Source organism: Hemicordylus capensis, chromosome 3 (genome assembly GCF_027244095.1).
Source record: "Hemicordylus capensis ecotype Gifberg chromosome 3, rHemCap1.1.pri, whole genome shotgun sequence".
In the NCBI taxonomy this organism is placed as follows: Eukaryota; Metazoa; Chordata; class Lepidosauria; order Squamata; family Cordylidae; genus Hemicordylus; species Hemicordylus capensis.
Genome location: NC_069659.1, coordinates 358,066,927 through 358,083,747, shown reverse-complemented (window position 1 = coordinate 358,083,747; position 16,821 = coordinate 358,066,927). Strand labels below are relative to the sequence as shown.

General features: G+C 49.9%; 1 protein-coding gene across 1 annotated transcript; it reads right to left on the bottom strand.

Moving 5' to 3' along the window:
- Positions 1-5,761: 5,761 nt before the first annotated feature.
- On the bottom strand, positions 5,762-16,818 carry LOC128352507 (MAM and LDL-receptor class A domain-containing protein 2-like). Its single transcript, XM_053313163.1, has 6 exons — positions 16,548-16,818; positions 14,965-15,236; positions 11,280-11,429; positions 9,183-9,442; positions 8,375-8,459; positions 5,762-5,977 (listed from the first exon to the last, which is right to left on the bottom strand). Exons 1-6 carry the CDS (start codon positions 16,784-16,786, stop codon positions 5,961-5,963), a joined length of 1,023 nt encoding a protein of 340 aa, XP_053169138.1. The 5' UTR covers positions 16,787-16,818; the 3' UTR covers positions 5,762-5,960.
- Positions 16,819-16,821: the final 3 nt, after the last annotated feature.

Below are 16,821 nucleotides of genomic sequence, written 5' to 3'. Positions count from 1 at the left end.
GACGGGAGTTAGTTAATTTATTAACAACTGAGATTTCTGCATGTATATGTCTTGATGTTTCTACCCCGCCCCTCCCCCCCACCGCCCAGCTGTGTTGTTTCGGCTTTTAATTGCTGGTTGCTGACTGTAATGAAGTTTCTTTCATTGATAAATTTCAGTCTCCACCATTATTTTCTCTAATTTGTTTCCATCGATGTGCAGAATCAGTTTTGTTCTGGGCGGCAGTGTCAAGGCAGTGTTTGCACATCATGTGCATTCAGAGTGGGACCTTCCTAATGCAATCTGAGTGGGATCTAAAAATTAACTGAACGGACATAATAGACATGTGAGTGCATGCACATGCACATGACTGGTCTCATCTCCTGAGGCTTGGCAAGAACCACAGGAGAGGAGCAGTGAGGCCGGTGGCTTGCTCCTCCAGACCTGCCTGCCCACTTGGCCCAAAGGAAAAGGAGCAGAAGCATTCTTCCGTTACAGACACACACAGAGTGCACAGCTTGTTTACAGGTTTGATGCTCCTCTGGCCCAGCTTCCTCATTCCAGGCGTATCCCTAATGGGCTATTTTGTGTTTCACATCCTGGTCCCTCCAAAAATGTCTTGCTCCCCTTCATGTCAGATGTGGGACACTTATGGGTTCTTCTCTGGGTTTGTGTGGAAATCCCCCTGTCCTAAACGACTGTGTGGTAGCAGGGCTCTGCTGTTACAGTATGCTGGTGGGGGGCGGGCAGGGTGGTGGTGGCCAAGAGACAGAAAGTCCATTTCTTTAAAGCATAAGTTCATAGGCCCAGGCAAGCAGAGGCATAACCGGGGGAAACGGCGCCCAGGGCAAGCTCTGCCCCTGAAATTGCACCCCCCACCCCCCCATACCTGCGCCTCCCCCGGCGGGAGTGAGTGCGGCGGCGGCGGGCGGCGGCGGATCGCCGAGTGCAGCAGAGCGACGCCGAGGCCTGCCATCTGGCCCGGCGTCGCTTCCCAACTGCACAGGCGCGCCTGCGCAGTTCATAGAATGCCTTTCAGCATCTTCCTATATTGCTGCTGCCCGATAGAGGTGTTCCCCATATTTTGGGAAACACACCAGCGGGGATTCGAACCAGGCAGGTTACTTCTCCGCTGCGCCATTAGGTGGCACCCCTGCAGGAGTGGTCAGTGACTGACAGGCAGGTTTGGAGTGAAACAGACAGAGACTTAATGTTGAACCTGGGAGGGAGCTGGAGCACTGTAAGGTACAGGACCGTCTCCTGGGAACCCGACGTGATCTGTTGCCAACATATCAGGATAGACCTGTGGCTTTTTCTCAAAGCTCAGCCTGTATCATTATAAATAAACCAAATATTATAAATAAACACCCTAAGCCTCCTGTGATCACACTTCCCAAGGAAGTGAGAATCCAAGTAGTGCTCCCCCAGAACTGCTCATGGCTCAGGAAGAGGGGAGCAGCTGCCCTTAGAGTATGATCTGCAACCCCCCAAGACCAGCTGCTTTGGACCTCAGCACTCTCCAGCTCTCCCACCGGACACTGGCAAGTTTGCAAATACCATCAGTTACTGCCTCTTTCAGTGCAGGACGTGGAACAAGAAAATATTCATAGCTGACTCAGGGTCATATTTTTACACCATTACATGAGAGCACAAGTACAGCCCTGCTGGATCAGGAACACAGGAATATAGGAAGCGGCCATATACAGAGTCAGACCACTGGTTGATCGCTCAGTATTGTCTTCACAGACTGGCAGTGGCTTCTCCAAGCTTGTAGGCAGGAATCTCTCCCAGCCCAAGGCCTGTCTAGTCCAGCACACAGTGGCCCGCCAGATGTCTCTGGGAAGCCCACAGGCAAGAGGTGAGGGCAGGCCCTCTCTCCTGCCTCTCTCTCCTGCCGCTGACTCCCTGCAACTGGTATTAAGGCAACTTGCCTCTGAGGCTGGAGGTGGCCCATAGCCACCAGATTAGTAGCCCCTTTTAAAGCCATCCAAGCTAGTGGCCATCACCACATCCCATGGCAGAGAATTCCATAGATTAATTATGCCCTGCGTGAAAAAGTACTTCCTCTTGTCGGTCCTAAATTTCCCTGGTTCTACTGCTGTAAGGGAGGGAGAAAAAAAGGCTCCCTGTCCATCAGTTGCTGCCTCTCTCAGTTCAGGACACGGAACAAGGAAATATTCATAGATGACTCATGGTCATATTCCTCATATCATTTTAGACCATTAAAACTTTATGCTTTCCCCGCACAACAATCTTTAGCATCGTTCAGAGGCAAGCAAGGCCATTGATTGCCAGTTCTTTGAATGCTGACCCAATCTGGCTTCCAGGCAAGATAACACCAGAGCTGACTCAAGAGGCATGGATTCACCTCCTCTGCTGGTGTATTCCGTGGCTATGGGGAAATCATGCTGGGCAAAAGTACCCACAGACCATGGGCATAACTACTATTAGGCATGGGGAGGTGGCTGCCTGGGGGCCCCCACGCTTCGAGGGGCCCCCCAGAGGCAAGTCACGTGTGAAGTGTGTGTGTGTGTGTGTGTGTGTGTGTGTATCAGCGAGGGGCCCGTTTTAAAATTCTGTCTCTGGGCCCACTCCAGCCTTGTTACGCCCCTGCCACAGACTGTCCTCTCCCCAAAGATCCTCCATTCCTTAGTGCCAGTCTAAGGAAAGTGAAGAATCCTACACCTTTTAGAAGAAGAGCCCTCCTGGATTAGGCCAAGCCGAGTCTATTGGTCAAGCAGCTTGTGTCCTGTAGACACCATTATAAGCAGAGATGGCGAGTGAGGAGAGTTCCCCACTCATAGCCAGCAGCTTGGCAGAAAGCAGGGAGGAGATGGCAGTGGGGCAGCGGCTCTGCTCTGACCCAGAAGCTCCAGCACACGGCACTGGCTGTTTCTGTTAGCAGGGCTCTCTCGTTTCCGGTAGGAGAGGGTTGGTCCAAAGTCCAGCTCCACAGGGAATCATGCCCTCGACTCCTGCTGCTGGTCCTCAAGCCTCTTGCTCATCCAAAGGGTCATCTGTACTCTACTGACCTAAGGAAAAGGAGAAGCCATGATGAGTCCAACAGCTGAAGCTCTCATGCTGGTGGAGCTCCTGGAAATGAGGGCAGAAAGGGCACGGCTTTGGGCATACACATCTCCATGAAGTGAACATCTGCTTTGGGTTGTGGATGCAAGAAAATTGGGAAATGCATTGTGTAAAATCTCAGCCAATGCTCTGCCTGTTTTCCGTAGACGGAGTGGTTGCATGATGGAGCTCCATGACCTCACTGAATCCTGGTCAGCAGCACTCTATGACAAGATACGGTGCCATTTTGCCCTTCATTTCTGTAATTTGATGTGGAGGTCTCTATTTTGGACTTCATATTTACAGCCACCTTCGAGACCTTAAAGTGTCCCTTCATGAATTGGGATTCATCCTGAATAAATTTCCTCCAGCTGCGCTCTTAAAAAATGCTCACATTTGTAGCGGAGCAAGAGGTTACCTAGGAATGATGCAGATAATTTCAGGCTGTGATGGACAGCAGCTCAGTGAAAAGATCAGCTTGATCAGATCTCTTGATGGAACCTCCAAGTCTACAGCAGGCCTTTGGCCTCTGAGGGGCAGGGGGTGCTGGGAACAGCCCACAGGGAGGGCTGCTGCCTCCGTGCCCTGCATGGTCTGGCCAGCCGCTCTGGGAATGGGATGCTGGCCTAGCTATCCGTGCTGTGCTCTTAAGCTAGCTGTGCTCTTTGTGGCTGCTGTGATAATATTGTCATGGATATGAAGACTAAAATCCATCCTCCTGTCCTTGAATTCAGCTCTGGCTAGATCATCATGACCTTCTGACTTGCAGCCTCTCCACCTGAAACTTCATGCTTTTGTTTTTAAGATGTTTTTCTGCTATTGTAGCTATTGAGTTGTCCTCTGTTCCTCACATATAAGGATTAATGTAGGAATTTAGATCTACATAAAAGAGGCTAATTATATAACTAAGCTGATGTAACAGTATACAACAAAGGTAGCATGTAGCCAAGGTGATGTGTGGCTGCCTGATTTCAGTTAAGATAACAGTTTAATGTTGGAATGCTGAGAGTGGAAGGAGGCTCGGCATGGGTCTGACAGGTTGCAACAAAGGGCACATTTGGAGATCTAGGAACATAAGAACATAGGAAGCTGCCATATACTGAGTCAGAGCATTGGTCTGTCTAGCTCAGTACTGTCTTCACAGACTAGCAGCGGCTGTCTGTAACTTTCCTGTTTGTCAAACTTGCAGGCAGGAATCTCTCTCAGCCCTCTCTTGGAGATGCTGCCAGGGAGGGAACTTGGAACATTCTGCTCTTCCCAGAGCGGCTCCATCCCCTGAGGGGAAGATCTTCCAGTGCTCACACTGCTAGTCTCCCTTTCATATGCAAGCAGGGTGAACCCTGCTTAGCAAAGGGGACAAGTCATGCTTGCTGCCACAAGACCAGCTCTTCTCTCCATGCTTTGGCAATACGGCCAGCAAAGAAGGGTTCTTTTCGGCCCGCATTGCTTCTGCAAATTCCTGTCCAGTGGAGTTGTCTAGGATTGTGAGGGGGTTTATGCCCCCTCTCCCTTGAATTTGAACTTGGAACCTTCATTCACTCACTTCAATGACTTTTTTGCAGATAAAATCTCTCATATTTGGGCTGAGCTGGATGCCACAGTCACTGCAGAGTCTATTGTAGAGGTGCCCAGAAACTCTTCTCATAGGATAGATTGGATAACTTTCAGTTTGTGACTCCCGAGGATGTGGACAAACTGTTTTACAGTGGTTCCATTCCTGCCTCTCTGGCAGATTCCTGATGGTGTCACTTGGAGACTGTTGCTCTGCAAAACTAAAGCTAAAGTATGGAGTTCAACAAGGCTCCATACTGTCTCCAAAGCCCTTTAACATCTATGAGGCTGCAAGGAAGGCCGGCGGGGGGAGGGGGAACCTCCATGGACACACACACCCCTCCGCCTCCAACAACTCCCCTGGAGGGTGTAAGTGACGATTAAAAAAAAAAAAAATTTAAAGGTCTGCAAACCCCCTGCCTGGACGAGACTGGGGGCGGGGGCGGGGGGTGTTCAAGAGGGTGCCAGACCAAACCAGGCCAGCCGGTTCCATGCACATCCCTACTTCTAAGTAGGCATGCACTGAATGTAAAGCCAAGAAAGTCCTTAAACATTACAGTACACAGCCTAGTAGGCAGGTAATGATTCCCATCAAAAGCAAGCTCTCCTCCCAACTGCCCGAAAGAGATCCCCTGCTGATCACAAACAATGCAACATTCCTCTGGGGAGTACTGTACTTGTGAAAGTGAAACCCTCCCAGCGAGCCTCCTTGCTCTTCCTCTCTTAATCCAAGTCCAGGGGTTGAGCAGAAGAGTGACTGCTTCTACAATGGCTAGAGCTTAGCTTAAAAAGAAAAGAAAAAAAAGCTGAAATGCAAACGAATCTGGGTGAGATGCTTAAAATCTGGGTGAAATCCAGAATTCCAGGCAGCATGGCAGCTCCACTGTTAGATGGCTTTTCACACCATCCGCACTTAAACTGTTCAGCTAGCTGTGAAGGTAGAGGTCTCTGGTCAGGGAATGCACCACTTCCTAGTCCACTAGGATATTTTTTGACAGCTTTAAAAGATAAGAACTTGAGAGGCAAAGTTTATATTAAGAGTTTGCTTATATAACTTCCTTCAAAGCCTTATAAAACCTAAAAAATAGTACTGAATACAAAGGGCTTTATGTAAAACATGGTTTCCAGGAACTTCGTCCTAATACAGCATCTTACCTATAGCTTTCCTCAAGCTACCCAGAGCCAGGTGAGGAGTCTGAAGGACGTCCTGACTTTGGTTCACTTCCCCCCTCCCCATTCATTTTCATTCTTGTGTCTTTTTTATTCTAGAATTTCTCATGACCATGCAAAAAAATCATAACTAGAGAAATGTTTGCTTGGTTGGTTTGTCTCTCATATTTCTATACCGCCTGGTCTGTGCACTTCTAGGTGGTGTACACAGCTGAAAAACACAACAAATGTAAAAACAATAAAAACAGTTAAAATTTACCAGACAAATAAAAGCAATCTCACAAGATAAAAATGCATTAAATAGTCGTAAATTTTCAGTTAAAAGCCTGAGAAAGCAGGTGCGTCTTGAGGGTCTTCCTAAAAGCAAACAGAGAAGGAGATGGAGCATATTCCAAGAGGGAGCATACGCCAAAGCCCTGGGGCAGCCGCCCAACAGGGCAGCAGCAACCGTAACCTTCTCCAGTGATCTCAATAGGCAACAGGGTTTGTGACAAAGAAGGCCCTCCCTGAAGTATCCTGGGCCTAAGCCATTAAGGGCTTTATAGGTAATAACCCGCACTCTGTATTTCTCTTAGAAACATATTGGCAGCCTGTGCAATTCTTTTAAAACCAGTGTTACATGGTCCCTTCGGCTTGTCCCAGTGTTATACAGCACAGCTGGAGGGAATTTATTCAAGATGAATCCCACCGCAGTGGCAATTCATGAAGGGATACTTTAAGGTATAACACTGGGACAATCCAGAGACCATTCTGGCTTCTGATCAGTCTAGTTTCCAGACTATGCACAAAGGCAGCCCCACGTGGAATGCATTACAGTAATCAAACCTAGAGGTTACCAGCTTATGCACCACTGTTTTAAGGTCATTCACCTCCAGAAATGGGCGTAGCTGATGTATCAGCCAAAGCTGATAAAAATGCTCCTGGCCACTGTCTCAGCTTGAGAATAAAGAGAGTTTAAGATCCATGAGCACTGCCAAGCTAAATACAGTACATGATCTTTCAGGGGGAGTGTAACCTCATCCAGAACAGGCAGATCTAAATCTTCCCTAGGCTCCTGACTTCCTACAGTCAGTAGCTCCATCTTATTTGGATTCAACTTCAGTTTGTTATCCCTCATCCAGACCATTACTGCCTCCAGGCAAGCATTTAGGGAGGTTATGCCATTTCCTGATGAAGTTGATATGGAGAAATAGATCTGGGTGTCAGCATAATGATAATACCCTGCACCAAGCCTCCTGATGATCTCTCCCAGAAGTTTCATACACGAGCCAGGCCACGCAGAGACCTATTGTGCAGGTGTGGTAGCCTCCAAAATGTCCACCACGCCAGAGGGGGAAGAGCTGGCCGAACGGCCGGTTTAGGCTGCAAGGAAGGCCGGCGGGGGGGAGGAGAAACCTCCGCAGATCACACACACACACACCCCCGCCACTGCTTCCAACAACTCCCTTGGAGGGGGTAAGTAAGTTTTTAATTTTAAAAAAGAGTCCGTGAACCCCGGAACAGTCAAGGGGTGTTCGTTCTGGGGTCAGACCGAACAGGGGGTGGTTCGGTTCAACCCCGGACCATCGAATCGAACCGGCTCGACATCGAGCCGGTTTGCACATCCCTACTTAGAAGTCAGTACCCTTGGTTTCAATCAGATCTTCTCTCAAGTAAGTGTGAACAGAATTGCAGCCTTAATTAAGAACATAAGAACAGCCCTGATAGATCAGGCCCAAGGAGGCCCAGCCAGTCCAGCATCCTGCTTCACACAGTGGCCCACCAGATGCCACTAGAAGCCTACAGGCAGGAGTTGAGGGCATGCCCTCCCTCCTGCTGTTACTCCCCTGCAACTGGCACTCAGAGGTTTCCTGCCTTGGAGGCTGGAGGTGGCCTATAGCCCTCCGACTAGTAGCCATTGATAGACTTCTCCTCCATGAAGTTATCCATACCTGGAAAATTAAAAAGCTGTGTTTTTGTTTTTGTTTTTGTCTCTTGCTGCTGTTAATATGTCAAGGAAAATGGCCATGCAAAGATATCTTCCCCAACTATTGTTGGTAGATATCCAGAGCAAATACAAGTCAACTGGAAAGTGCAGCTGCTAATCTGCATATGCAAAATTATTTTAAAGCCAATTTACATAATATGCAAAATAGGCATCTGGATTTGGAAAGCCAGAATATGGCAACCCTATCTAACAGGCAATCCACAAGAATACTTATTAAAGCGATTCTCCCCCTCCGCCACCCCTGACCATGTTATATGTTCATATAATCAAAAGGGAGCACCTGTAAGCAGGTTGCTGGGCAAACAGAGACATATGAGAGCCAGTGTGCATAGTGGTTAGAGGGTTGGACAAGGACTGGGGAGACCTGAGTTCAAATCCCTGTTCAGCCATGACACTCACTGGGTGATTCTGGGCCAGCCACTTCTCTCTCAGCTTAACCTACCTCACAGGGTTGTTGTGACTATGTATACCGCTCTAGGCTCTTGGGAGGAAGAGCAGAAAATAAGAAGGGTAAATAAAAATAAATAAATTTAATTGGGAAGGGCTTTCTTTTGGTGCTGGCGTGTTTCAGTAAAACATTCACAATATAAAGAGAGACATTTTTAACTCTGGGGCCCCTACCTGTGCAACTTCCATTTGACATGGAGATATCATCCACAGCCAGGTCACTAGCAAAATCCTCTCCTCGCATTCCTTCCACAATGATCTAAGGAGAGGAAGAACTCCAGAATGGGTTGTTTGGGATGGGGACAGAGACTCCACGCTAGCAAAGACAGCAAAGACTCAGGTGGCATGTGGGTCAAGCAGAGCAGTAGCGGGGGGGGCACACCAAAGGCGGCACAGCAGCCTCTGCTTCCCAGTAGCAGCAGCAACTTGGGTTGCTCCCCCCCACCCGGAATCTATGTTGTTGGTAGGCTGACCATTCCTCAGGGAAAGCTGCACAGTTAACTGCACAGCCTCTACCTGACAAATGGCCAGCCTGCAGACAGTGTGGCTCTTGGGCAGGGGAGAGAGGAGCCACCCCAGCTGCTGCTGCCGGGAAGCAAAGGCAGCTGTGCCTCCTTGGGCGCCCGCCCAGCCCGTGAGGAGGAGCCACTTTGGAAGCAGAGGGAGGGGCGTGCACTTTAAAGGGCTCAGTGGGTGCAGTGGGTGAGGGGGCCCTGAAACGCCACCCACCCACCCACCATTCCCACTTCCATCCCTCCAACCCTCCGGGCTCTGTTTCCCCAGCTGGGTTCTTCTTCCGGTTGGTAGAAGAAGTGGTCCCAATGGGGAGGAGGAAAGCAGCTGGAGGAGACCCATCACCCTTCAAAACACGCCCCCAGCTTGACATATGAATGGGGCAGGCCTACATTTAGAAACATGGGTCTCCTGCCCTCACAGAGGTTTGGGCCCGAGGGCGAAGATGCGGAGGCTGAGATTCCACTACCTGCAGCTTCCCCATGCTGGGCACGGTGACGTTTGCATGCAGCCACTGGTTTGCCTTCCTCCCCGTCGCAATCCAGAGCCTGATGGGCTCTTTCTCTTCAGGGACCACGTAAACTCTCAGCGACATCAAACTTGCGGCGCCAAATATATGGTACCAGAAGCTGAAGCAGTGGGGCTCAAGGGCCAGGCAGGTGGGGCTGATGAGGTGGGCCACGTCCCCCTCAATGACATGATCCCCTTCCACATAGAGGTAGTAACCACCTAGACAGAAAACAGAAATAGTAGCCAACAGACTAGTAGCCATTGATAGGCCTGTCCTCCCTAAATTTATCTATACTTTCTTAAAGCCATCCAGGCTGGTGGCTGTCACCACATCTTGTGGCAGAGAATTCCAGAGGTTAATTATGTGTTGTGTGAAAAAGTACTTCCTCCTGTTGGCCCTAAATTTCTTGGCAATCAGCTTCATGGGATGACCCCTGGTTCTAGTGTTCTAGAACCAGGGGTTCTAAAACACTATTTTCTAGACAATTTTCTCTAGAGGGAGAAAACTGTCTCTCTCTCCACACCATGCATAATTCTATAGACCTCCATCATGTTGCCCCTCAGGCCATCTTTTTTCCACACTAAAAAGCCCCAGGTGCTGTAGCCTTGCCTCCTAAGGAAGGTGGTCCAGGCCCCTGATCATCTTGGTTGCCCTCTTCTGCACCTTCTCCAGTTCTACAATGTCCTTCTTAAGATACAGTGACCAGAACTGAACACAGTACTCCAGATGTGGCCACACAATAGATTTGTATAAAGGCATTATTTATTTATTTCATTTCATTTCACTTCATTTCATTTCTACACTGCTCAATCCAACAGCACTGGGCGGTTTACAAACTAAAAGTAAAATATAATCATTCAAAATGTAAAACCATAAAATCTAAACAACTGAAACAGTTAAAACCATTTTTAAAATCCTGGAAGGCTAGACCAAACAAATAAGTCTTAAGGGCTCTCTTAAAGGCCGATCATGTATTTAAACCACGGATTTCGATGGGGAGTGCATTCCACAACCTAGGAGCAGAAAGCCCCGTCTTGAGTCACCACTGGACGTGCTGGTGGCTGCTGGAGACAGACCTCTCCAGATGACCTCAGCATGCAGTGGGGATCATACAGAAGAAGGCGCTCTCTCAGGTAACCCAGACCTAAGCCATTCAGGGCTTGAAAGGGCATCACCAGCACTTTGTATTTTGCCCAGAAACATATGGGCAGCCAGTGCAACTGGCTGCCAAATACAGGCATAATATGGTCTCAGGGGGTGACCCCAGGCCAGGGTCCAGTCTGGCTGCCACATTCTGGACTAATTGAAGCTTCTGAACTATGTACAAAGGCAGCCCAATGTAGAGCACATTGCAATAGTTAAGCCTGAGAACTTCCAGTGATTGTTCTTAGGAGTCTGTAGGCCGGGTTGCTCAAGTTCAATGTAAGCCAGCTGTTTGATGCAGCGGCTAAAAAAGTGGATGCAGCCATTGGCTGCATTAACAGGGCTCCTGTTCTGAGAACTTCATGCTGAGGAGGATGTTGTAGATAAACTGGAAGGGGTTTAGAGGAGGGCAACCAAGATGGCGAGGAGTCTGGAAACCAAGTCCTATGAGGAACGATGGAAGGAGCCGGGCATGTTTAGCCCGGGGAAGAGAAAACTGAGGGGAGACAGGATAGCCGTCTTCGAAGACCTGAAGGGCTGTCACATCCATGGAGAAGCAGGCTTGTACTCTGTGGCTTCTCTAGGGAAGCACCTACCACTAAGGGGCTGAAGTTACAAAGAAGCAGATTCAGGCTAGACATTAGGAAGGATTTCCTGACAGTAAGAGCTGTGGAACAGTCTGCCTCATGCAAAGGTGGGCTCTCTCTCTCTCATTCCCTCTCTCTCCCTCCTTCTCTTCAGACAGAAGCTGCTCCTGTAGCTGATTCCTGTTCTGAGCAGGGGGTGGACCAGAAGACCTTCAGAGTCTGATTCCAAAACTCAGAGGTTCCGTGGCTAAGGGGGCAGGTGGGTGCACCAGGTGGTGCTCAGCCCCACTTCCACGAACGGCAAGGCCTCTGTGCCGCCCCTTACTTCCTGTGGTGTGGTCATGAGGTGGCCCCGTCATCTGCGAGGGTGTCGGGCCTTTGTGTCGAGTCCAGTCAAAGTTGTCCGAGGTCGACTGCGTCCAGAGACAGAGGTCGTTGTCAAAAGAGCAGGGGAAGCTGCACTGGGCCGAGGGCTCTGGCCATGTACAAGGGGAAAAGATGGACAGATCAACCTGGCAGGCTCCAACCCCAACGCTTGGGCTGCAGGCACGGTGCCCGTGGCGGACAGTTTCCATCTCTGCTCCAATTCCAGGGAGCCCAAGGCAGCACGACTCCCCAGCTTTTGTGATACCCGCCCCCGGCCACTGGTTTTAGAAGGCTACTGGGGGTATTTGCTTAAAATTAGGCAGAGTTAAGGAGTGGGTCTTGTGGATTCATTCATCAAGAGGGCCCAAACTTTTCCCTCCTTAATTTGAGCACTGGTTTCCAGAACAAGAGAAGGAGAGCTGGTCTTGGGGTTGCAAGCATGAATTGTCCCCTTTGCTAAGCAGGGTCCACCCTGGTTTGCATTTAAATGGGAGTCTACATGTGAGCACTGCAAGAGATTCCCCTTAGGGGATGGGGCTGATCTGGGAAGAGCACATTCAGAACATTCCAAGTTCCCTGCCTGGCAGCATCTCCAAGATAGGACCGGGAGAGGCTCCTGCCTGAGACCTTGGACAAGCCGCTGCCAGTCTGTGCAGACAATACTGAGCTAGATGGACCCAGGGTCTGACTCAGTCTATGGCAGCTTCCTATGTTCCTAGCTGCACTGAGTCACACACATTCCTCTCTGTGTGTGTGGTCCTTGGCAGAGCTCAATGGGAAATGTACTGGCCTATCGAGCAATACCGCTGCACACACATTCAGAGGGCAGGCCACGTGTCATGCCAAGGACGCCCAGCTGGAGGCTCTCGAGCTGTCCTTCAACAACCACCTCGCTCATCTGCAGCTGCAACTGCAATAGGAGTTGCACTCCACTCCACCAACAGCTGAAGAGCCCCAACTTGGCCACCCCGGCTTCCGTGTGACGAATGCTATTAAGATAGGAAGCTGCCGCCTTCTGAGTCAGAGCGCTGGTCCATCTAGCCCAGTACTAAACTAAAGTCGTGCCGTTGAGTCGGTGTCGACTCCTGGCGACCATAAAGCCCTGTGGTTGTTTTTGGTAGGATACAGGAGGGGTTGGCCATTGCCTCCTCCTGCACAGTGTGAGATGATGAGGCCTTTCAGTATCTGCCTATATCTCTGCTGCCTGATATAGGAGTTTCCCATAGTCTGGGAAACACACCAGCGGGGATTTTAACTGACTTAATAAGTCATTTCCCCGCTGCGCCATTAGGTGGCTTATAGTCCAGTACTACTACCACCAACATTTATATACCGCTTTTCAACGAAAAGGTTCTCAAAGTGGTTTACATAGAAAAATGAATCATAAATAAACCAGATGGTTCCCTCTCCCCAAAGGGCTCCCAGTCTAAAAGCTCATTACAGTCTACACTGCCTGGCCAGGTTTCAGGCAGGAGTCTCTCCCAGCCCTACCTGGAGATGCTGCCAGGGACTGAACCGGGGACCTTCTGCCTGCCAAGCGCAGCCTCTGCCACTGAGCTCTGTGGCCCCATCTGCCAGTGCTTCTTCAAAAGCAAAAATGAGCCTCTTCAGGTGAAGGGAATTTCTCATTTGCTTCTGACTTTCTGTGGCTCTGTTTCCAAATATTCAAAAAGGAGGGGAGGAGAGATAGGATGCAAAACCCTTCCTTGACTGCTGTGTCTCTGCTCCAAATCGTCTCTCCCAAGTGGCCAATTCAAAGCACATGTTTGAGGGGCTGTGAGAAGCACATTGGATGATCTCTCACTCCAAGAAATCTCTGCATTTGCCAGCCAAGCGACAGACCTAAGCAGGGGCGTAGCAAGGTTGGGGTGGGACCTGGAACAAAGTCGTGTGTGTGTGTGTGTGTGTGTGTGTGTGTGTGTGTGTGTGTGTGCTCACACATAACATGGCAAGGCACTATGGGAGAATCACCAGTTGCCACCAGGCATGCGCACACTTCTACGTCTGCCCCTGCTTCTGCTACGTGTGCATCAGAGGGTTTGGCTAACCTCACTTATAACAGAGTCAGCATGAAGAGTCACCATGCACAGTAGAACTTGAGACAGTTGTTTAAGATCCCAAAGGAAGTATGCTTTATTGGGGAAGTAACATTCTTGGATAGAGAAAGTCTGTGTGCCTGCGTTTTCTGTCCTCACAGTATAGAGGAGAGAGAGAGAGAGAGAGAGAAGCCATGTGGCATCTGCCGCAGAGCAGAGCACATGAAGAGCAGCCTGGGAGCAAGAAGGGTGGTGGAGCACCAGACCCTGAGCACATCACAGAAAGCCAGACCAGAAGGAGAGACGCCAAGAGTGAAATGAAGACGAGGAAGACCCTTCTTCTTCCTCACTGGCACCACGCCTAAGGCCCCTAGTGGTCACTCGGGTCCAAGGTGTCATCATGGGTGGCTGATCCTGGAGGTGCATCTGCAACAGTGTGAAGCTGGAGAGGTCCAGGGGATGTTGGTCCCCCACCTATGTAACCAACACTGGAAGTTGGGTTGACCATGTCGGGCTGAGGTGGGAGACTGACATTCTCTGCCTGACATTCACCAGCACATGCCGGCAGCAGCCGGTGGTTCTCCTGCACTTACTTGCTGCCATGATGTGCGAAGCTGCCCCAAGTGAAGGTGAGCTCCTGCCCTCCCCTCTTAGAACATAAGAAAAGCCCTGCTGGATCAGGCCCAAGGGGGCCCATCTAGTCCAGCGTCCTGTTTCGCACAGTGGCCCACCAGATGCTGCTGGAAGCCACAGACAGGAGTTGAGGGCATGCCCTCTCTCCTGCTGTTACTCCGTTGCAACTGGTACTCAGAGGCATCCTGCCTTGGAGGCTGGAGGTGGCCCACAGCCCTCCGACTAGTAGCCATTGATAGACCTCATAAGAACCATCTCTCTTCTTCAGAGAGATCATGCGAGCGGGAGAGCAAAGAGCGAGCGGTCACCCAGCCATCTGGTCCCTCCTTTCCGAGGCCCTGGGATATCCCGCTCCCCCTCCCACATCTTGCTGCGTTGCGGCCATGCCCTGCCTGGATCTAACTCTTCTATCAAAGTGAGCAGCTAGACGAGGAGCGAGGCTGATTTTGAATGTTAAAGTCACCCAGTTTTGCAGCTGGCATATGGATTTCTTTAACAGAGTGGTTTAGACAGAATGGCAACCCTAAACTGCAGCACTACAGAAGCAGCTCAGCTAAAACCACTGAGAAAATCCACAGTCTATGAACACAATTGACTGGGAAGTTCTCCCTTGCATGTTCTCCGAGTGAATTGAATGGGTCTTGCTGAGAACATCAATGGGAGCTTGAAGCGGGGCTTGGGCAGAGATTCCCAGCAGAAGGACTCTCAGGTTAAGGTTTTTTAGGGGACGGACAGACACGCTAGTGGCATGTAAGAAGGCTCCCCCAGGTTCAGTCTCTGGCTACATCTCCAGGGAGGGCTGTGGAAGACCCCTGAGCCTGAAGCCCTAAAGAGCTGCTGCCAGGCAGGTCAGACAGCTAGATGGACCAAGTGCCCGACTCAGTCGAAGGCCTCTTCCTAGGTTCATTTACTTGGCATTACCGGAAGCCTTCGGACCCCCTCCCCTGTCCTCCCAGGCCAAGCCCCTCTACTCACCACACAGAGTATCCGTCCACCAGACTCCAAGCTTCACACCAGCCCGAAGGCAGGTGGCAGCATAATCTTCCAGGGATTTGCGGCAGTGCTTTGAGTTTCCTGCAGAAGCACACTGGTCATATACACAGCTTGTAACATACTTGAGGGGATTGATTTTCCACTGGCAGGCTTGAAAAGGCCCCTTGATATCGGAAATCACGTTGCAAAGACCTTTATACCGATCCTTTAGCATGCGGCTGCAGTCCGGTGGAACCGTGACCACAGGGTCACACCTGTTGGGCCAGAAAGAGCACTTTCTAGCTCTCATCAGCCAGGTCAGGCCTTTTGCATGTGTACGGTAGATCTCTGTTTTCCACTGTGATATGGGGAAGGTTAGGCATCTAAAGAAATACTATGGTTGTGAAAGTAACCCCACCCCCCAGCCAGGTTGGATTCGTTATTTATTGGCACCCCGTCAATTAGGGGTGTGCATGAAATGCATTTTGCATTCCGTTCAAAGTGCAGAACAAATGCAAAATGTGCAAAATGCTCCATTGGAACAACCGGGCGACCCCGGACCAGCCGGTCTGTTTGAGCTGCCATTTTGGAATGGCACTTGGACCGGGGTTAGAGTAAGTTGTTCAGTTCCAAACTTGGAATAGACTCCTTTTTCAAGGGTGTTCTGTTCTGAACTTGGGACCCTCGAAACGGCCAGTTTCGAGGTGGAACATTCTGACCGCAGAACGTTCTGCACATCCCTACCATCTATGGAATAGCCTCCTCCAATGAGGCTCGCCTGGCGTCATCACTATGTTCTTTGAGACGCCAGGTGAAGGCCTGTCTGCTCACTCAGGTTTTTCAAAACTGATTTTTTTTTTAAGTTAAAATGTTTTGTAGTGTATTTTGTATTTTCTATTGTAATTTGTTTTGTGTTGTGCATTTTAATTGAGTGTTCTGATTGAGGTATTGTGAGAGTCTCAGAGAACAATTTGTTATGAGGCAGCTAAAATAAAGTTGGTTATTATTAATTATTATTATTATTATTATTATTATTATTATTAACTTACTACATTTATAGCCCACCTTTCTACAATGTTGGGATTCAAGTGCTGCCAGCCAGTGTCGATGCTACTGAGCTGGACGGGCCCCCAGTCTGACTTGGGAGCTTCCTGGGGTGATGATTTCTAACTAAAATGTAGTCTAACTAGTAGTTCAGCCAGATCTCTGGAAGTTCAAGTGGTAGTCAAACTACTTTTAACGCAGTTAATGCCCCGCAGCCGCCTGAAGGCCCACCAGGCAGGCACCAGCGTTGGTACTGAAGCTACACTGGTCTGATCCTGTCAGCTATCTGGGTGGGAGACCTCCTATGAACCCACTATAGGCTGTTCCAAAGTCTTTGGAGAACGACTGGGAAAGAAATGAAGTGAATCGGATCAATAAAACTAAGTCTTCCAGAAGCAGCTTCAAGAGAGAAAGGTGAGCAGCAGAGCACAGAGGGGCTGGCAGCAGCCCCCAAGCCCTGTGTGGTCCACAGCACAAGAGGCCCACAGCCTTGGCAACAGCCACCTGCCGCCCGCCCCCCACCTGCTGTTCTTGGCACTTACTTCCAGCCAGCATCCTCCACCATCCAGCTTCGGCCAAACCTGTTTGGATCGTCCTCCACAGTTCCGCTGGGCGTGACGAACTCGTCGTACTCATTGGAAGAGTAGATCCCACATAGGCCACGCAGGTGCTGCTTGAACTTTTCGGCCACTTCAATAAAAAGGTGTCGATCCGCATCAAATTCCACCTGAAGGCCAAAAGGGAAGCTGGCAACCACATATGGTGACCTCTCTTCTACCATAATTCCATGGTCCAACTTGGTGGGGATATCAACCT